General features: G+C 42.8%; 1 protein-coding gene across 1 annotated transcript in view; it reads right to left on the bottom strand.

The window, feature by feature from the left end:
• Positions 1-22254, bottom strand: part of LOC107190131 (zinc finger protein 395) — a 94136-nt gene that overhangs the window by 14600 nt on the left and 57282 nt on the right. Inside the window, exons 3-5 of the mRNA XM_015578884.1 lie at positions 21123-21340; positions 19043-19386; positions 13479-13550 (exon numbers count right to left, since the gene is read on the bottom strand). Of these exons, the coding sequence (XP_015434370.1) occupies positions 13479-13550; positions 19043-19386; positions 21123-21340 (634 nt within the window). The remainder of the gene's footprint in view (positions 1-13478; positions 13551-19042; positions 19387-21122; positions 21341-22254) is intronic.

The following is a 22254-nucleotide window of genomic DNA, read 5'->3' as shown; positions in this document are numbered from 1 at the left end:
AATTAATTTATTATAAAAATTGGAATTTTCACGTATAATCAATGAAAAATGGTGAAGTACGGTTTTTATCTTGTATGTGTTATTCGAACCTCTTTACCTAGATAATCAATTTGCTCATTTCTGTTCGAAGGTTCTTCAGCATTGAACATTTAAATATTTCATAAACTAATAGCCATACACGGTCGAAACAGATTTTATTGGTTTCGGAATTCTAAACTCTATCGCTTGTGCTGAACCTCCTTAAAAAGTCAGCGTTACACCTGTATACCTCTCCTTGTCACTGCCAAGGAGCCTTCGAACAATCATCGAGGATTTACTGTATATATCGATCAAAATGGCTCTGTATTAAATCGGAGGAGGGTGAAACGAACGTAGTCCAAGTAAGAGTGGCCTCGCTAGAAGAGCTTTCGTTTTCATCAAGAGGTAATACCGCCTGGACACGTGTGTGTGTGTGGGGGCGTTAAGGACAGAGAAGAAACCCGGTCCGGGTCATCAGGATCGCTTCGAGCGAACTCTCAGCGATGGAGCGGAAACACGAAAGTTCCGTGGACCGCGGGCGACAATCAGATCGATCACTCGCCACATCACGATCGTACTTTTACACTGGGGGAGGGAGGGGGGGGGGCAACGACAGGGATCAAGAGCCAGGCCACGCACCAACGGATATTTCGTTCTGGCCGAGCGTGACAACAGGATCGATCCCCCTGGACGCCTGTCAACGGCCTTGCCGTCATACACATACACACATGCACACTGGTTCGCCTCGGTTTATACCGAAGTTGAGCAACTAACTGGGCGCGGCCCCGCTCCTAGGACCAGTTTACAGTTACTCCGGTTGCGCCCGATGAAAGCCACTTCTCTCTCCCTGGATATGGTCGAACCGATCTACTTTACAGGTTTCTCGGGCGAGTCTTCACTAAACGAGCATGGAATTAACCCTCGAATCGGATGGAAATACGCTGGTCGATATGCGATTTCAACGGAGAATCTTTGAGTCATTCGAAAGTTAGAGACAGTTGCACCGATACGGTGTGAGGTTAGGTCGCGAGGGATCGGGAAATCGAGAACGCTCTTTGGCGGTTCTTGTTCTGGACTCGTTTCCCGGGACTAAAATTCGTTATTTAACGTGATTTTACTGAGAACTTCGCGACCCGATAACGTTCGAATCGATTCGAAATCCGCCTGATGGGAAAATACCGTAAAATTGGCGCCGGTGTTTGTCCCCCAATCGCAGAAATTACAGCGACCGCGCGAAAGTGTGACGAAACGGATCGACGGTTTCGAACGCTTAAGGAGGAATACTAATGTAGCCGGCCATAAGTCGATTTTATTCTCTTGCATTTTATTATAGTTTGGGGTCTCGAATATATGTCATGACGAAATTCATGAAATTATCGAACCTATAGAAGAACAATTTAAATTAAAAAAATGCAAAGAAAAAATATCACTTGAAAAAAGAACGAAGAAATATGCAGCAGTATATGTATGAAGGCTTTTTGACAAGGCAATGACGTTTTCTTGACAACAGATGGCGTTCAAGTCGCAAGAGTAATTTTGTCATTTTATTCAAATTTATCTCAATTTCATAGAAAATGCATTTACTCCGCGTGTGTCGAGTATACTCGTCACAGTTGAAAAATAATTAAGCACACAGGTGCACGTTTTCAATGAGAAATAAAACACTTCAAGGGTTAACCAAAGACGTTACCATTCTCATGCGGTAACGATCGCGCATTGACGCGCTCCGCCGCGAGCACTAAACGCAGAGGAGGAGAGTAATCGAGCGAAAAAGCCGCGATAAATGTCCGCGCGGCGGTTAAAAAGGGAAAACGGTGGTTTCAGTCCAAAGGACCGGTGGGCACACTTTCCCCTTTCACGCGCGCGCGCTGGCTAAACTCCTCTTTCATAAGCCCGCGGTCGGTTGTTTCACGGACGAAACAAGTACGTACCGGGGAGAGATACACCGCGACTTTCCGAAACTCCGTTGGGGGAGATCGATATACCAGAGAAAGTCCCTTGGTGTCGACGAGTCTCTCGGTGTCGAAACTCGTGCTTACGTAAAGAGTCACGACCGGCTGGGTAGGAGGCCGAATGGTTTAGTGATCGTTTGTGTATACACGATCGGCAAGCGATTGCCTCGCGATCGAGCATTCAGAACCAGGCCTCGAGAGACCAGTGGAACGAGATCGACGGGGCGTTCGATGCATTCGCGAGGCCCACATTGGTTTCCTGGGGACGATCGACAGTCACCGTGCGTGCCCGCTTGCTGTCCTTTCTCAAAATCGAGTTGGTATGCCGATGATGATTTTTGCCACTTTCACGTTTGCAATTGTACAGAGTGATGTCACCCGGTTGATCGGTGACGTGAAGAGAACAAGATTGGAATCTATGATTGAAACGAAGGAAAAATGCGTAGAATTTCTTTCCTGACAATTCTGGCTCTATGTTCTACATATCGTTCCAAATATTTTACACTATGGTGCATCGAACTAGGGATCATTGCACGCGAAATAATATCTCTAGATTCCACGACGAAATATCTCCAGGTTCTACACTGAAACCTCGATGAAATATCTCTATACCCAAACTCGCCAAGTTCGGCTCTATACCCCAACACTCTGGCCTCTAAAGTCGTAAGGCTCCCATGCTACTCTGGCCCACCACGGATGATTCGACGTTAAAGGATGAGTAATTTCGTTTTCAAATACCGACAAAGGTTCAAAGTAGCCAACAGTCGACCCCTGTACCCACATACATTACACCCTAAAGGGCCAGGTTCCGTAAAGAAACTCGGCTATTCCTAAGTACCCAATAGATCTCCCCCGTAAGGCTTATATTAGCCCCCCCCCCCCCAACTATCCCAGTTGGTTCAGGCAAGAGGAATAGAGGCAACGTAATGGAAAAAGCTCGGTCGATCGGGAACGCTTAATGAAGCGAGATCGATTCGCGGCAGCCCCAAGGCCCTTAAAGAGCTTTAATTGTTCGCGGCGGCCCGCCTTCGGCCGTTCGAGGTCAAGGTAGAGGGAGCCCAAGTTGGGGGGGCAGTACGGTCGATGACGCACGCCTGCGCAGTCCGTCACGCGGAAGTAGGCGCGAGATGATTCCGCAAAAGAAGAGCCAAAAGAAGGGGGGGAGGGTGTACGCCTATCACGATCTCAGCTCGTTAAGGAAGCCCGCCGCCTGGCGAACGTGGTACGATCGTCGCACCGTAAAAAGGACAGGGGGGCCAGGACCTAGGACAACGTTGGCGGTCTCTCTTTCTCTTGTACCCATCCCGTGTAGCAGCTGTTTGGTAACCAGCTGAAATTTTGCGACCGTACGACCTTGATTCTTCCTACCTGACCGCGAAACTTCTAACGAGAATGTGCCCCCCCCCCCTAACTCCATCATTGGCGAAACTGGAACCGTTTCTCGGGGGGCCCAGATGATGGCAGGTCGATTTAAATAGTCGGGACACGTTCTAGCCGCACGTGACACCGTCCGTCATACCATGTCTTCGGGGAATGACAGTCCCCGAGTGAAGTATGGATGTGGGTGGAATGATAATTCTTGGGATTCTGAACTTGGTGATCGATAAGGTGTTGGCGATGCACGCGATCTTTGTTGCGCGGGATTGATTTGGTGGAGCGGGTTCCAGGGAAACTGTGTTTTGGAATGGTTGGGGTATATGACTGGGTACGATTCAGAGTTGGTTATGGGCCCCTGTTGACGGGACATTTCGTGCCCTAGAACTATTCTCGACTAGATATTTTAACCCTTTATCGCTGTCAAGTAAAAAGGTCATCAAACTGGTCCGAGAAAGTATGTAAATAGAAAGAACGAGTGAGAATTTATATGAGTGTAACAAAAATGTATAAATATTTTCGAATGCAAAGTAAACAAAATGTAACTACAAGTGTAGATGAAATAAAGAAAAATAAAAAGGTCATCAATTTATTCCAATGGGTTTCTAATACCAGAAACATAAGAAAAACAATTACCTTTTACTCTAAAAATTGAAATTTTTGTAGAAACTGAAAAATACACATTTCTTTTTAAAGCGTTATTAGGAGGAAATACCAAGGAACCAGGTGCGCCCAACTTCAACGTAGGTACGTTGTCTCTTTCTGAATCGAAAACATTGCCAATTACGTCTCTCAAAATACAGGCTTGATTCGTCATTAGGTGGCATAACTGTTATGTAATATTGGTTGTGTAACAGGTGGTTGTAACGTCGATAAGAAATTGTAAACAGCAAAATGTCATGCACCTGGTCGAACGAGTTGATTATAATTATTAAAGGCAGCTTGCTGCGGCTGCAGCGAGTGGTTTTCTCGCGACGGTTATTCCGTCTATCGCGGAAGCTTAACCGGTCTCTTTCGGAAAAATTCTCTTGAAAAACCTTTAAAATCGTGGAAAAAGAACACGATCTACTTTCTTTGTCATTTAAAAAAATTATCCATTTTAGGCTATGAGAACAGGAAAGAATAAATATTTAATGCTATATATAATTTCTAATGGTACTTTTTTATATACCTTCCCTCAAAATGTTTTCTGTTACGTTGATTCGATAAACAAGCAATCATTTCATCTACAAGCCTTCGGTTATAACCGATTATGTAGATACCGTAATGAACTTCATTCGTGACCTTTCACAATCTTTATTTGTGACGATATTTTTAACAGAAACGGTAGGAATTCGCAGATAAGCTTTGCATTGTATTTATAACAATGATGGTTCGATAAGAATGAAGGGAATCACGAAAAGATTACATTTATACTTTTATCGGATCGGTGCAAAAGATTCCATAGGTTTTGCTCGACTAACGATAATTTTAATTATAATTTAATAATAAATTATCGAGTTGTTAATCGTTGACAAATACGATCGAAATACCAGCGAAATAGGTCTGACGCGATAGGCTACTTGAAAGGCGCGCTCTTCAACGCGTTCTCACGGATTCTTCCCATTCATTTCATTTTATCTACTCGAGGACATATCCCGAGTTAATTCGTTTTTAATTTTATGTAAAATGTCCTCTATCTTGTCCTCTATGACTACATTCACGTGACCGAAACGTTACCTTTAATAATAATAAAATTTCTGTAATAATAAACATTAAATGTTTTGTTCTACAATGTCCCGTCTTACGATTTTCAGTGAAAACAAGTTAACTTGGGTACGAGATTTTGTACAACTTTTCTGCGATTCCAATCATGACATATTTTTCTCTTACTAAATCGATAATAAAAAAAAAAAAAAAATAAATGATTTTCTGTCAGGTTTTTGTAACACAAGTCGGTTCTTAAGTGGTTATTTCATTCATTGAATTTAACTGGGTCATCGATCGATCCCATGTATCAGTTGTATAACCTATACTTCCAGTAGTATAACCCATCCGCGCCAGACGTGCTTCACAGCATACAATTAACTCCGTATTTTCAACAATTAATTACTCGATAAACGAAGCATCAAATATAATTTCGTCATTTTTGATCTTCATCTTAGTTCGGCATATATTAGGCGTACGAATTAATTCGTGTCTTTCTTTCCATATAATTCGTTGTTCATTTACAAGTAAACCAAATAGGCCAGTTTTGAAAATATTCTCCTATCACATTCCATCTTGGAATAAGAATATCCTATCCATTTCCAACTTTCACAAGGTTCGTCGAAATTTAAAAAAAAAAAAAAAAAAAATAAATCAGTTTGTATCTTACAGTTGTCAGAAAATTGATTTCAACAGACACAAAGGCCCCCGATTTCCCGTAGAAAACCGCGACTCGTGGCCACGTCTAGTGCGAGCGTACTCTTGGTTGGACCCGCCGCCATCATTGTTTGTCCACGCGCGCGCAACTGGCCCCGCTATGTATGCATTTCCATGGAACACGTATTGCATCATGTGTATCAAAGTAATTTAGCGGATTGTCACGCGCTAATAACATCGATGCCTCGCTGCTAACCGATACTATGTGTGTGTGTGTGTTGTGTCCTCTTCGGCGAACACAAAATTGTCTTCAGTCGAAACAGGGACGTTGCACAATTCGGAAAAGTCCTTTAAATAAATATCCATACAAAGTCTGATGACGTTTTAAACTCCAAACTCTCGAACCGACGAACTCGAGGTTTCGAGTCAAAATTTTCGTAATGTCTTGTAATGCTGCACGATTCGATAAGGGTCCTAATACAGTAAATCCTCGGTGAGTGTTCGAAGGCTCGTTCGGTATTGACAGAAGAGGAGTTCCCAGGTGTAACGCTGACTCTTTAATGAGGTATTGCACAGTGATAGAGCTTGGAATTCTGAAGCCAATGATATTTGTTTCAGCCATATATGGCCATTAGTTTATAAAATTTAATGTTCACTGTCGATGAGCCTTCAGACACTCATCGAGGAATTACTGTAGTTTTTGTTTCGTGAACCGACCTAGTTAGTTGTGCCCACGGCCCGGAAGCAACGAAACGAATTACTCGATGAGAAAATAACGCGGATAAATCAGTAAATGGCAAAAAGTAAAGAATATTACACGTCCCTTCCGGGCAGGTGGAGTCCTCTAATGGTCGATCCCCGCTCGATAGCCGTTGACCACCAGCAAGGTCGCCCCCCCCTGCCCCGGATGGTATTAGCTTCCAAGGAGATGCCTTAATGAATATACGACCCGGCCTTCCGTGGAACAACTCGCGCGCGCACGCATTGTCCCTAATGCACACCCGGCGCACTCGCATTCCTAGCCAAGCGAGAGAGATGGTAGTTTCGCGGAGCTAACTGACGTGAGTTGACGCAGATGTATAGGGTTTTGTTATGTTTATAAAAAATGTTGGACCAATTTCACTGTGAAAATCAAGAATGACGAAATTGTATTCGAGGCTTCGTTTTCAAATTATTAATCGTTGAAAATACTGGCGACATATGCCTGACGCGATGGGTTATGCTACTTGAGAGGCGCTTTCTTCAACTGTTTCACTAGTCGGTTTCATTTTATCGGCTAGTGGCACTGGGTGATCAAGCCCGTGTCTTGAAAATGTTTAAAAAAGTGATACTGAATCGATAATAAATTCAATCAGGATTTTTAACAGATTCTCTTCGAAGGGTTCGGTCTTTAAGCTGTTAAGGGGGTACACACACCAGCGCCGGATCAAATGGGGTCTAGGGCGCTACAGTTTCGGGCCCCAATAAAAGCCTTCTATGTATGTAAAAAAAAAGTAATTGAATGAAACTTTGTTTACTATTTGTATTTTGAAATAATTTGAAATCGCAGTAAATGTAGAAATAAATCGGACCGAAATTATTAAAATATAACAGACGAATTTTAATTTCTGAAAATTTCTGAAACGTGTAACTTTATTGTATCTTTTATTGCAATAATTGATTGCCTCCTCCCCTTCAACCAAGAATCCCCCGGAAGTTCGATAGCCCCAGGCCTCAAAAAATCTTAATCCGAGCCTGACACGCACTACTAAAAATATGGGGTACAGGAATACCCCAAATAAAGTTTGGGAATTTTTTTCCCTGGGTAACTACTCGATAAAAAGTTTCGAGGTTTCCAGAGGATATAAATTGGGCTTTCGATGTTACTCGGCGATTTTCGTAACGAATAAGACAAATGTTACGAAATGACAGGAATTATTCGTTAATTCGTCGAGAATGTCACAAATGCATTTCCGAGAAATGATTCGGATGAAATTTCGTAATGGTAACTCTGTGGGCGTTAGGAAAAAAGTAGGGGGAGGGAAGAAGGAAAAAAAGATCGAAGCGTATAATTAGGGGAAACGCAGCGAGCTGCGCTCCTGGTCGACAGGCCCGTCGTTGTCGTTGTTGCCGGGCGCGCGCACGGAAATACGTACCGACCAGACATTACGGTGAACGTCAGGTTTACGTAATATTATTACGTAAGACGTTACGAATGTGTCACAATACGATCCCCGGCGTCCCAGTGCGCTCGAGGCGTAAGCGTATGTGTTTGTACGTCGTTGGCAATGAATCGAGGAGACATCCGTGTGTCCCCCCAGCGTGTGTGACTGCGGCAACAGTGATCGATGTCACCGTATTTTTATGAAAACATAAATCCAAGTTCATGGTAACATCGTCCAGTATAATACATTAACACACCAACCGGCAGAAAAGACAATTCAAACTAATTCTCGAAGGTATTGGAAACACCCCCCGAAGGTGGATTTCGATAGAAACTTCGAATACTGATTGGAAGATATGAAAAATGGTTGTCGTTTGTTGTTCCTTGAATGAAATAATTTTTGAGTAAATAATCTCAGAGCCTGACTTAAAGCACGAATGGTTTCGAAATCTATTTTTTTCGTTGTTGAAAGCAACCTTTCTGAATTCCAATTATGGCTGCTTTCATGCATGTAAATGTCTGAACTTGCAAATTTGAATGTTTGAATTTGACCATAACTTTGAATTACTAAATTTAAATTTACATTTGTACTTGAATTTGAATTACTGAATTCAAATTTGAACCATTTTGATTAATTGCACTAAAATTTGAACTTGATTGACTTATTGAACTTAAATTTCAACTTGAATGTTGAAATATTGAATTTAAATTTGAACTTGATTGAATTATTGAACTTGAATTTGAACTCAAAACTGACGGGTGTTTGGTAAATTTGTCATTCGAATATCTGTTTGGCGTAGGCGTGCGCAAACCGACATGATTCATGCGGCCGAAAGTTTCCAAAAATCCGAGTCGTCTGTTATTTCAGTTCGGAGCTCCCGGTGTTTGCGACAGTTGTCAATGAGGATTCCCAGCGGCTCGCGTGAATTGCTGTCTAAATACAAAACGACGGAAGTTTCGAGGCGAGTTACTTGGGAAGTTTTGCCAGACAGTACGTATCGCGTGGTCGTAAAAATGATAAAGATCGTTGCGTAGACGGCCGGCTAAACGTGGAATCATGAAACTTCGGAAAAGTAAAACGTAGCGCTTCGCGGAATCGTCGTGAATCATTGAAAAATCAAAATGATCGATAACCATACTCCTTTATGACGAAAACTCGCAATCAGTATCGTTTTCCCTTACGCCCCCCCCCCCTTTTTTTTCTTATGGAGGGAAAACCTTGAAAAGGTGCACCGCCTCCGCTGGGGGCGGAGACGGCCAATGTGGGATTTCACCACACTAAACCCCCCCCCCCTGACCCTCGGGCAGTGGGCTGGTAATGAGATCACTCGGTATAACCGCGACCAGTCCTGCTCTCTTACGCCCCCTAGCGGAAGTCGAGTTTGCTCGCGAGGGTACACGCCCCATGTTGGGAAACACTGCCCTAAATAAAAATGGCGTCCAGTTACCAATGTGTTTACAAGAAATAAAATAATTGGTTTTTCGATTACCTAAAGAATGCAATCTTCATTGATATGAGAATAGCTAGCTACTCACTGACGCGACTAATAATGTCCGTCGGTAGACAGATGATTTATTCGCGCTTTGCATTTGTTCTTGGCTGGCCTTGATCAACCACGGACGTGGTCCACGAGAAGAACAGGGAGCGGCTGATCTAATCGCGGTGTGGTAGGTTCCTAGGATCGACGATGAATATTTGTTCATCTCGAGCGCAAAACACCAGACCGATTACGAACACAAAGCTTTGATACTCATGTGTTAACATGGAAAATCAGAAGGATTACGTTGTGTTTTTCAAGTATGCATTGCTGTCAAATAATCCCGATCGAAACGTATCTTCCGCGTATCTTATACCAATTCTATCTGAAACAATTTTTAATATCGTCACTAGTTTCGGAGATATTCGAGTACGTCGATTTAAATGAACCTAGATACGCTCATTTGGGAGTACGTGGGACAATTTTACAAAGTTTCATCAAAATCGAAAGTTAAAAAATCAGACCTTATCGGGTTTACATCCTTCATTTTAAAAGATTCACGCCGTAGGGGTGCGCACGTTTAAGATGGCGGCCACACGTATGTCCCCACACGACGGTCAAGGATACCGAGAGGGACGCTGAAAGAGTGAAAAAGAAAGAGGATCGCGGAACTAGAAATAAATCCCTCGCGGGTTGCGCGTACTCTGTTTCTATTCGCCCAGCGTGCACGCGCGCGCAGAGACACAGCTGCACCGACCTGCACACGGATTGTGTTTCGCGCGCGTGCAGTCAGGGCCACGGTGACCTTAACTACCGCAGTGATCCCTCCCCCCGCCGACCTTCCCCCGCCCCTCCGCCGCACCACGCGCGCGCTTCGTCCACGCCTTCGTCCTCCGCCCCTGGCTCCCCGCCGGTCGCCCAATGCTGCCAGCAGCGATGGGGACGCTCGAGGGCGCCCGGGGGGCAAGAGGCGGGGCACGTGCCACCGATGACGTCACACGCGCCGCGGAGGCGGTGGTGTGCACTGCGGGAACGCGGTGCAATACGCCGGCCGGGGCGCCGGTTCCTCGCGCGCGCCTCTGCACAAAGAGGAGACGGGAAAGATATAGGTCCATGCGGAGGCGTGTGTGTTGCTCGTCGCACTGTGAACAGCGACAATTCTCTCTGCGCAGACGCAACCCTCCGCCGCCTCCTGCATAGCGCGGCCCTGTGCAAATATGAATATAAGAACGCACATAAGATTATACTGCGCTGCGTGGAATGTTAATGATAGTTCCTGGCCCGATGCGCTATTATCGGGCGTACGGAGCCCAGAGAAGGAAGGATGCCCCTTGATGGACTGGATCGGTTTGGATGACCAGTTGGAGTGGATGTGCTGATGCGATCCTCTTACAAGTAGGAGATGTTCGGTTCCGATTCGATTCATCCGAAAATCGATTCCCTTGGGTAGCACACGTCATTGCTATGTATAACAAAGTACACTAACGGCAAAACGTATGGGACCAGAGTTTATGATCGATGGAACAGTAACTGGCTACAGTAAATCCTCGATGAGTGTTCGAAGGCTTCTCGGCACTGAATATTAAGTATTTCATAAACTGATAGCCATATGCGGCTGAAACAAGTATCATTGACTTCAGAATTTCAAGCTCTATCACTGTGCTAAACCTCGTTGAAAAGTCAAAGCGTTACACCTGGATAAAACTATCGAGACTTTGACAGTATCGATTCAACCCTACTAAAATCTACTCGACCGCTGGAACAGAGATATAATTACCCGCAAGACGGGGCCATAAGCCGTCCCGAGGATCTGGGAGAGAGGCCTTGAAACGCTTCCGCTTCCGGTCGTGTGGATCGTTTACGCGCTCGCGCTGGCAGACGAATTTCGTCGAAATCGGGTAACTGTTTTCGAGCGCGTCGCAACGCGATAACACACGCCAATGTCAGACAGCCGCGATTATCGACGACATCGGACGTGTTATCATTTGGCAACCGATTACGACGAAATACGATCATGATAACGGTATACAAGAAGGACAAACATATATGTATATAGGGCTTACGATGCAATTCACTATTTTTTTAAATGCGCGACAACGTATTCACGTATGTAGAGATGACGGGTCTATATATCTATCAACAGGGGAATTTTGGGGAGCTGAATATAGGGAAGTTGCATCTAGGAAAACTGAATTTAGGAAAGCTGAACCTAAAGGAGTAGAATCTAGCAGAGCTGCATTTAGGAGAACTAAATCAAGGGGTGTTGAATCTAGGAGAACTGAATGTAGGGAACCAGAATCTAGAAGAGCTGAATCTAGAGCAGCTGAATTTATGGGGGGGGGGCGAATATAGAGGAGCTGAATCTAGGGAGCTCAATCTGGAAGATATCTTCAGACTATCATGGCCAATCAGGTCAGGTGCGCACGGATACGCCCGTGATACGGGGGGACCAGCGAAAGTGGTGTGGCCTAGTCCGTGGAACGTCGAAAATTATGTAGACTTCGTGCCGCGCACACGATTGCGCGAACAATTCGAACGGTATTCTAACCGAGTCGAGATGAATGAGACCCCGAAGTCTCGACTTCGCGGTCGGTGAAAGTGGGAGGAACCTTCAGTTAACTGGGTCACGAACCTCCCCGGTCAGCCCTCGAGCTACATATGTCACTTGGCATTTCAGCCCCCGGCGATCTTGGTACGATCACACGGTTAATTTCTTGAAATTTGCATCGGGAACAGTCGATCATGTACAGCTATTGGAAAATGGCGTTCGAATGAAGGTGCGAGAGATGTACTGGTTTATGGGATATATACAGTAAGATTTGGGGAGATGCTTGGACTTGGAGAAATCATTCGACTCCAAAAGGGTTACGAATTGTTTCAAAATAGCGTGCTTGAGGAAGAATGTATAGATGTTGTGGATAGAAGGAAAGATAAATAGTTTTCAGGTCACGTGTTATTCGGGACTAGAGTATATGTATACAGAGTGTTCCAAAAGAAAAGGGTCTAAGACTTAGGAGCTCATAGTACTCACCGAGTGGAATTAAAAATGGTCTAATTGATAACAGTTAACCATTATGAGTACCAAAAGTTTTAGGTACCTTCTTTTTTAACACCCTGTACACAAACTTTATAACCTATTAAAAATAGTTTGACCTAAAAGCCTCGACATAAATTATACCAACGATTTCTGGTCACATACTGATGACCTCTATCAGATAGTAGAAATAACTATTTTCTCTAGAGAAGTTATAGATACTGGGAGATCGTCTCCAAGATGGCGGACGTAGACGGTGAAAACATACCTGCGATCCCCACGAATAAAAGATAAAAAAAGTATTTCGTTATTTTTAATTGTTTAAACGTGGAAATTTCAATTTTTATAATAAAATAATACTTCTTTATGAATGAATCGACATTTGTGGAACAATTATTTAATCTCATCTCTCAGAACGACAACCCTTATATACTGCTGCTTTTCACTGTGTGTTATTCGAATAAAATTCTGACCAACTTCTGCGAGCGTAACGCAACTTTTGTGGTCCGGAAAACGTACATCGTACGCTTGGCTTGGTTGCCCGGCCATGTTTGCCCTGGTTTGGCTCCCTGTGCCTAGTTTCCCGTCCCGAGAATAGAATCGAAAACGAAAGAAAGGGGCGTCGGTGTTCGATATAATCGTTGACATTCAAACGACAACGTCGCCCGCCATCTTGGAAACAGAGTGTCGGCACTGTTGCCAGAGTTTGTATAATTTCTAAGCGCGCTCTATCACTGTGGAAGGAAACTATTACTAAACAATTGATAATAAATAACTTCGATATTAAAAATGACGAAATATGAACGTGATATAAATAATTTGGCACCCAATGTACAACAGCAAGCATCTCATTAATAAATTAATCGATACTGATTTTTCTACAACAAAGTTTCTGACAAGCTATGAATTTATCTTTGTGAAATTTAACATTAATTTTCAAAATCATCTGAATAAAATTCCGTAGTAATTGATTATATTATTAAATTTCCCCCCTCATTAAAAATTACTTGGCCCGTCAGCAACTCAATAAATATTATTTATAAACAGGTTACAAGATAGAAAAATTCACTGGAAAACTGCGTTTATCTTCGTTTTCCAGACATTTTTCGAAAGATCATGCTTTCTCTATCACTCACCTGTTCGCTCTCGTAAGTGGAACAGCTAGCGGGCCCATTGTCGATCGGGTCACGGTTCACTTTCGCTCGAATCTGAAATAAGAAATAAAAAACCATAAAGGGAGTGTGTCGAGGTGCCGAGATTGCTGTGATGAAGCCTTCCCGTTCCGTTTGCGAGGCTCAGCTTCGGCTTCCAGCTATTTTCGGAGCCGGTCGGACAGATTTTCCGCGCGGCAACCGCTCATCGACTCGCGCGCCTATGTATAGAAGCACGGCGATTATACCTCAAGGTTCGACTTGTTAGCCGTCTTACGAAATACTGAAAAATCGTCCTCCTCCCGCTTGCGCGCGTGTTTACATCCTTGGCTCGGACCGTGGGGCTTATGTCATCGGCGTGGACTTGGCAACGACCGGAGGATACCCTGATGCATCGCCGACACGACCGATGTGCACCGTCGTTGTCCCCGTTTTAGGGTAAAACACGAATGGGAACGCGTTAATTCCGTTGATCTGATCATTTCCATTTCGAAATTATACGAATTCTACAAATTATATAAATTCCACGGATTATATAAATTCCACGGATTATATGAATTCCACGGATTATGTGAATTCCACGGATTATGTGAATTCCACGGATTATGTGAATTCCACGGATTATGTGAATTCCACGGATTATGTGAATTCCACGGATTATGTGAATTCCACGGATTATGTGAATTCCACGGATTATGTGAATTCCACGGATTATGTGAATTCCACAGATTATATATGAATTCCACAGATTATATATGAATTCCACGGATTATGTGAATTCCCTGGATTATGTGATTTTCCACAGATTATATAAACTATGTGAAATCTATGAATTCTACTAACCCTGTAAATTTTTCAATAAAAAAAAAAGGAACATGTATATATGAGCTCATCGAAATACGAAGGTTTTGTCCAACCTAGATAAACTACTTGTCCCAATGTACGAGAGGATGATAACGGTAAATCGTAATATCGGTGAATCTCGCGGGTGGGGAATTCGAATCTAAATGAAAATCTAAACGCGAACCTGGCGATCAGATTCCATGGATTACAAGGGCAAACCCAGTCGTTATCGGTGTGTATCCCGTGGCATTCAAGACATTCGCCCGTGTGGAATTCTCTTCTCTTCGGGCGTCATTTCGTAACCTCTATTGATCTCTTCGTGATCGGTGTACCAAAGGTATACGCTAGATGTAGAGGGGAGGCAACGATCGATCGCGAAAGGTTTTGGCACAAATGTTCGGCCCTGACCGGCAAGAAATGCAGCCGCTGCGCCGCGTGGTGTAACCATACACACACATACACACCGCGGCTACCTTCACTGTACGCCTCCTGTCACTCACCCGATCTCTTCGTGTGGTTCGGAATAATGACCGACTCGCGGGGACCGACTGTCACGGTTTCGTGACGTCATGTGACATTTTGCGAACGGCGCGAGATACCTGTGAAAGATAGCATTGTACCGTTTTAATTCTGCTAATTCTACAATTCTATTAATTCGACAAATTGTATGAATTCTATTATTTCGACAAATTGTATGAATTCTATTATTTCGACAAATTGTATGAATTCTATTAATTCTACAAATTATAAGAACTCTACGGATTATATAAATCGTGTGAATTCTATAAACTTTGTGAATTCCGTGGATCATATGAATCCAGTATATTATACGAATTCTGTGAATTCCGTAGATTATACAAATTTTGTGGATTATATGAGTTCTACTCATTCTATAAATCATGTGAATTCTACAGATTATATGAATTCTGTGAATTCTATAACCTCCGTGAATACTATGATCTCTGTGAAATCCGTGGATCATACGAATTCTGTGAATTCCGTGGGTTATGCGAATTCTGTGGATTCAGTAAAATTGATAGATTATATGAATTCTGCGAATTCCACAAATGCTGTTAATTGTAAAAATGTCCCAGATGCTGTGAATTCTATAAATTGTATAAATTCCATGAACGCTGTAAATTCTGTACATTCTATAAATACTGTGAAATCCGAGTTGTGAATCCCATAAAATCCTAGTTTATTGTTAGTACATTTTTCATACGACAAAGCACGATGTTCTTAATATAAAAAAAAAAGAAACTAATAATGGAAGTGAATTTTTAAAAATGGAAACAGACCGTGCGTTTATGTGACTTTCGAAATGGAGATTACTAGGTTCTATTAGTAATTAAATAGGGAATTATTTCCTTCCTCGTGAAATATCAATGACTCGGGTGTTTTCGCGGGAACGACAATAACAAAAATAGTCTGTACTGTTTAGTAAACACACGAGATAGCGGTGAGACGCATCGCAAAGAGATGCTGCGTAATCCACGGCGAGATAAGGAGTCGCGATTTGGAAACCCCCCTCCGGTTCCTTCTTCGACACTTGCTGAAATTTCAAAGCGTCCGTACCACTTTTTCCGTTTGATTTAAATTGAATTTACATAAACTAAAAAATTGACACGTCTAATAATGTACCAATTATTATTCAACTATTTTTCTTTCTTTTTCTTTTTAACGGAAGAAGTTTTATAGGTCTTAATCGTGATGATTCTTATTCGATATTTACAGTTGCTTAATCATTTACACACGATATAAATATTTAACACCACGAAATACTCGAGATACATGAGATTTAATGAAATACACGAAATATATGAAAACCATAGACGTAAACATGACAAGTAGACTGCGGAAGTTTATGCAAATTTACAACCTTAAGCAGGAATATTTCAAAATTAAAATTAGACAATCTTAAATTCCATATCAGAGAGGCTTCGCTATATTTATAATAACGCATAGATAATATTGAACTTCATTAAGATATTTGTTTTATTGTATTGTCTAAGTTTAAGAATCTTATAAATGCATAAATATCAGTAGTCTAATGACAAGAGAATGGAATTCACCCACTAGAGTTTAGTGCCCAGTCAGTCTAGTGACTAGACCCTGAAGAAGAACCCGAAGTTCAAACAATCAATTAGAAGACTCCACTTCAGACCATTAATCCCGTTCACGACACATCATTAAAACCGAACTCCATAAGTGGTTAGAATTCACGTCCTACCCAACTTTCACTTATTAGTATCCAGTAACCTCCATCAACTAACTTCAAATCAATCGAAAAAAAAAAGAACACGAGATTTCATACCTCCTCGACGTCAGAATAATCCGCTACACGCAACATCCTACTTTCTTTCTTTCAAGGTAGGCAACGATCAAGCTCCACGGAATAACGGAAAAATGTTTGCCACGTTTTGTATAACCTTCCAAACTGAATTTCCACTGCAGCGTGCTGGTACCGGTACCATTCTTGTCCTACCTTGCTTCTCTGAAGGTCTCTGAAGAAATCATCGTAAACCTTCATCGTTCGATTCAACGAAATCATCACGAACCCTCATCTTTCGATCCATCGAAATCACGACGAACCCTAATCGTTCGATCCATCGAAATCATGACGAACCCTAGTCGTTCGATCCATCGAAATCACGACGAACCCTAGTCGTTCGATTCATCAAAATTATGACGACCCCTCATCGTTCGTTCCACCAAAATAATGGCGAACCCTCATCTTTCGATCCATCGAAATCACGACGAGCCCTAGTCGTTCGATCCATCGAAATCACGACGAACCCTAGTCGTTCGATCCATCGAAATCACGACGAACCCTAGTCGTTCGATTCATTAAAATTATGACGACCCCTCATCGTTCGTTCCACCAAAATAATGGCGAACCCTCATCTTTCGATCCATCGAAATCACGACGAACCCTAGTCGTTCGATTCATTAAAATTATGACGACCCCTCATCGTTCGTTCCACCAAAATAATGGCGAACCCTCATCGTTCGATCCATCGAAATTATGGCGAACCCTAGTCGTTCGATCAACTGAAATTATGGCGAACCCTCATCGTTCGATCCATCGAAATCATAACGAACCCTAGTCGTTCGATCCATCGAAATCATGACGAACCCTAGTGGTTCGATCCATCGAAATCATGACGAACCCACATCGTTCGATCCGTCGAAATAATCGTAAATACGTCCTGATGGAATAAATATTGATAAGAATGATTTTTACGGAAACGTCTTGTCGCAGGTTGATAACGCATTTTAACTCGTGTACATTGAGAGCGTTTTATTATCGTGAATTTCGTAGATCATCTCGAGAGAGAGAGAGAGAGAACAGTCAAAGGTTATCGTCGCGCGAGCTTGTAGCCGTAGACGGCATGGACGCACAATTAAATCGCTCCGCAAGGCGTGGCGAAGTTATCGCCTCGAACAACGTGGCTACTTCTTCCGCATCCGAGGCTTCCATTTAATTAACGTCAAACGACCGCGACTGATAAAAGTGCTCGGTTGCGTAAGACAACTGGCCTCGCCACGCCGCCTGTACATGTGATTCGTGGCCTCGATCCGATCTCTAGGGCCACTCAGCAACTCCCTACAAACACGCGCGCGCGCGCGCGCGCGGGGGACTTCGAAGCGCCCCCACTGTGTTTAACGGTTCCTGGTAAATGGTAAACGGTACTTTTTGTGAAATGTCAATCTCTTTTTCCACTCACGAGTATATTATCGGCGGACTTCGTTGAACGCTACCTATGTTCGAAACGTGTCGAGATTCTACGATGCGGAGTAAAATGGTAAAATGGTAACTTTTAAGATGGAACAGTGTGTAATATGTGTAAATGGACTGGTATACCGAATTCACGTGATTTATGGTGAAAGCGTCCCGTTTACCATTTTCGAATTATCTCCGGTGTATTACAGACCTGATAAATGGTAAATGGTACTTTCTGTGAAACGCGATCTTTTTCTATTTACGAGGATACCGGCATACTACGTTTAACGCTACCTTTTTCCGAAACCTGTCGAGATTTTACGACGCAGTGTAGAATGGGAAAATGGTAACTTTTAAGAGGGAACTGTTTGAAATGTGTGTAAGGGAACTGATATACCAAGTGCCTGGTAAATATAATATTCAATACTTTAAAAGTATTTAAATACGAATAGTTTCATGAAAAAAAAAAACAGTAGCCCATCTCCACTAAGAATCACCCCCAAAAATTTCTCCCAAAACTATCTAAAACACACCGTAATCGGCATCGCTCAGTTGGTAGCACTGCGTCGCATGGACCGAAGGGAAAGTTTCATGAAAATCAGCACGCCGCCTAACGCATTAAATATAACCGTGACAGATCAACCGTGCAGTAAAACAGAAGACAAAGAAAAGAAAGAAACAGAAGCAAAAGAAAAAAAAAAAGAAAAGAAGACAAGAACCAGATACCTACACGGAACGACAGATAATTCTCTTGGTTACCCCCCAAGGCCAAGTTCACCGGCCAGGTGGATTAACGTTGCAACACGCGGCGAACGGTGCAGAGTCCCGTTGCACTTGAATTTATCAGATAAAACGACGCCGCGGCAGATCGATCGATGCACACACACACACACACACACACATCGAGTGAGTGGGGAGGAAGGACGCGAATGTTTGCGCGCGCGAGCGAGCCAACGAGGCGACACGTGTAAGCCTGACTCACCTTCTTCTTGCGCGGGTGCTGCTCCTCGAGGTAATCGGGCACTATGCCCTCGTCCAGGGTGGTGGTAGAGCCCGGTGTGCTGCTCGACGACGAACCGGACGCGTTGTACGGGTAGTGCTGTTGATTGTGCGACGGATGATGATGATGATGATGATGGTGGTGGTGGCCTGGGTTTGGCCACAACGATCCCGTGGTCGGCGCCCCCTCGTCGCTGAGTGGTGGGCTTGGGGTACCGCTCCGCCATGATGCCCCGCTGCTGCTGCTACTGCTGTTCGAAGTGCCGCCAACGCCCGGTGAGCCGACGACTATGCCGCCACCACCTCCTCCTCGACCTCCCCAGGAACCTTTGTCGATGGGATCATAAGAAATTATCGATTAATTGTTTTTTCAACGTCGATCATCCCCCCCCCCCCCACAGATAACGTATTTCACGAGGTTATGGAAAGCTTGCGATTGGTCCATTTTTAACCATTTATTTTGCAATTTTTTTAAATAATTGTAAGAAAAATAAAATTCTTTAAAAAATTTTCAGTATTTCGTTCTTGAATACATGTAAGTAGCATAATTTCAAACGATGCAAAAAAAAAAAAACACCAACATAGGGTCCAAGTCCATTTTCGGAGCTTATACGGACACAGGTCGAGGTGAACAAAAATTCTGTGTTGGTATTTGAGGTTTCTATTTCCGTTATTTTATTCGTGTGTATCCAAAACAAGGCTGCAATCACGAATTATAAAACAAAATTCATTTATATTCATTTTCAAAACTGCTTCTTTGGCATTACGCTTAGGTGGTTGAGTCCAATAATTCCCAACCCCCATTATTCTTTCAAAGGTAATTCAACGTTTCGATAACTTCCCCTCGTGAGATGCTTCGTTAACGTAAGACACGTACACGTGATACACGCGTGTAAAGCGTTCGCATATGAATAAACTAAAAGGTTAATAGACCATCACTTTTGTGAAACGGTGAGACGCGTTACACGGAATAATATATAATACGTCTTTCGCATACGTAAATGACATTAAAATAAATTAAGTATATCAATGGACACGTGAGAACTTACACACGCGTACGTTCTTTTGAGGCTAAAGAGTTAACGAGTGGGAAATATATTCGTACCGTATTCTGTATGGAAATAAAAGAGTTATATTTCTCGCATTATTAAAATAACTGGACGATCGCTACTTCACTTGTTTCGTTATTCATTCGATAAATACGTTTAAAGAATAACGTAAATATTCCTGCAATGCTGGTTCTTGTAAATCGGAAATTTGTGTAAACTAGCGTGGCTCTGCCAATGAAACGTACGAATATTTATATACGTATATTTCACTTGCACATCGGTGTTTAACACACTTCGATAACGGACCGAGGACACGAAAACAATAAAAAAATTTCACTTAGCCTTCTTGGCTTTCTTCTCGAATTATAACTATTTCCATACACCGAATAACGTACAACTGCTTTCCTCTATAGGATGTACACAAAATGGCCGGTCACGTGACCCAAGACGTAATACCATAAAGTTTCTGAAGCTTTCAAGCATTTTAAACAAGAAACTAGGGTGGATGCACCAGTGAATAAACATTATATGTAAAAATGAGTAAACTAAGTTATTGAAACGAGCAAATGATGTAATTTTGATTTTTTTTTTCACTCTTTGTTTAATCTTCTGTTCACTTGTGAAATCAGTATTTTCTTTTTAATTTAATTAATTACATTTTTTCAATTTTTCAAACTGAAATCTCTACGTTATATAAAGTTATAAATCTTTTTAAAAAATCTAGTTATTCTTTTTCAAGCAGCATTCTTTCTTGTAAAAATTACCGATATTTTTTTTCAATATTAGTTTAGAACGATACACGAGGGGTGGTTTCACCCCTTAAAGTCGCGTCTCAGCCGATAAAAAAAATACGTATCTCTTATTTTTGACTGTTTAACAGCCATACAAAGTTTCATCAAAATCGGAGGGGGACACTTCCGTGCCTTCCCTTGTCAGTGCCGAGGAACCTTAGAACACTCAGCGATAATTCACTGTATGTATTCGATTGGAGTATTTTTACACGTTGATACTGACCGTAATTGTGCTGGCAGTGAAGTGGCAGGGGATTGTGAGGACTGTGTGGCGAGCACGAGAGTGACATCAGTACCAAGGCAGCGGTGCACTCGTCCATGCAGTCGCCCCGCTCGTTGGTACGGCATCCCTCGCGACCGCATCCGTGTGGTATTCTCTCGTTCCAGCCGCTGTACAGCCGTTCGGAGTCGTTGCTCGAGCTTGGCCGTCGTTTCCTCGATCTGAAATCATTACCAGCCCACGTGGTGATCAGCGTTGAGGGTAGTTAAACTTAAAGATTTAACGTAGAAATCCTTCCGAGCACTTACAAAGAATTTACTGTAACGGTTTCACTTTTTATTGTCACTTTTGACCCAACACCCAGGACATCAGTTTAGGGAATTATAGCAGATTAATACAAAAATCCCTAGCACCAATACCAATCAGAAGATCTAACCCCCGTGTAATAATCTCACATCCATCTCTCGAACACCAATTCTTCGCACAAAGTAAGGAACAAGTAATCGGCTCTATTACTTTCTCGTTCGAAATCACGCGAGCAAACCACGGCGAACATGAACGATGCAGGCAATAACGGGGATTAAATCACCCAGAATGAACAGGCAGTTTCGCTAGAGGTAGCGTTTTTCTTTTTCTTTTTTTCTTTCTTTTCGAGAAGGTCCACGCGTGTCCCAATAATAAGAAAGAGACAGACCGTTGAACGATTTGAGAACGAGCAAGAAGAAGGGAAAAGAGACTCCGCGGAACACAATGGTCGTTCCTAGAATTTCGCGCTTCTGCAATTACGTGAAATAATGTGTTTTTTTTTTCTTTCTTTTTTTCGTTCTGTTTTGTTTTCCCCCGACCGATACGCCGTGGGTAATATGACGGGAGGGCCGGTCGTTGCACCGTAATGTCCTGACGGACACGACGCACCGTAAATTACCTGCTTTCCACGAAAAGCTGTAAAGATACCGGCCGATAACGCGCCCACCGCGAATCGTACCTGGATGCTTGTGTTCCCGTAAATTGGTACCCTGGTTTCCCGCTCGTTTCTGTTGTTTTTTTTTTTTTTTTGTCGTTGCGCTCTTGTCGCCTTTTAATCGCATGGACTCGCGGTTGTCTTTGTCCGCGAGTGCGCGCGCAGCTGAGTGAA

The sequence above is a fragment of the Dufourea novaeangliae genome, unplaced genomic scaffold (assembly GCF_001272555.1).
Source record: "Dufourea novaeangliae isolate 0120121106 unplaced genomic scaffold, ASM127255v1 scaffold172, whole genome shotgun sequence".
Classification (NCBI taxonomy): domain Eukaryota; kingdom Metazoa; phylum Arthropoda; class Insecta; order Hymenoptera; family Halictidae; genus Dufourea; species Dufourea novaeangliae.
This window is presented reverse-complemented; position numbering and strand designations above follow the sequence as displayed.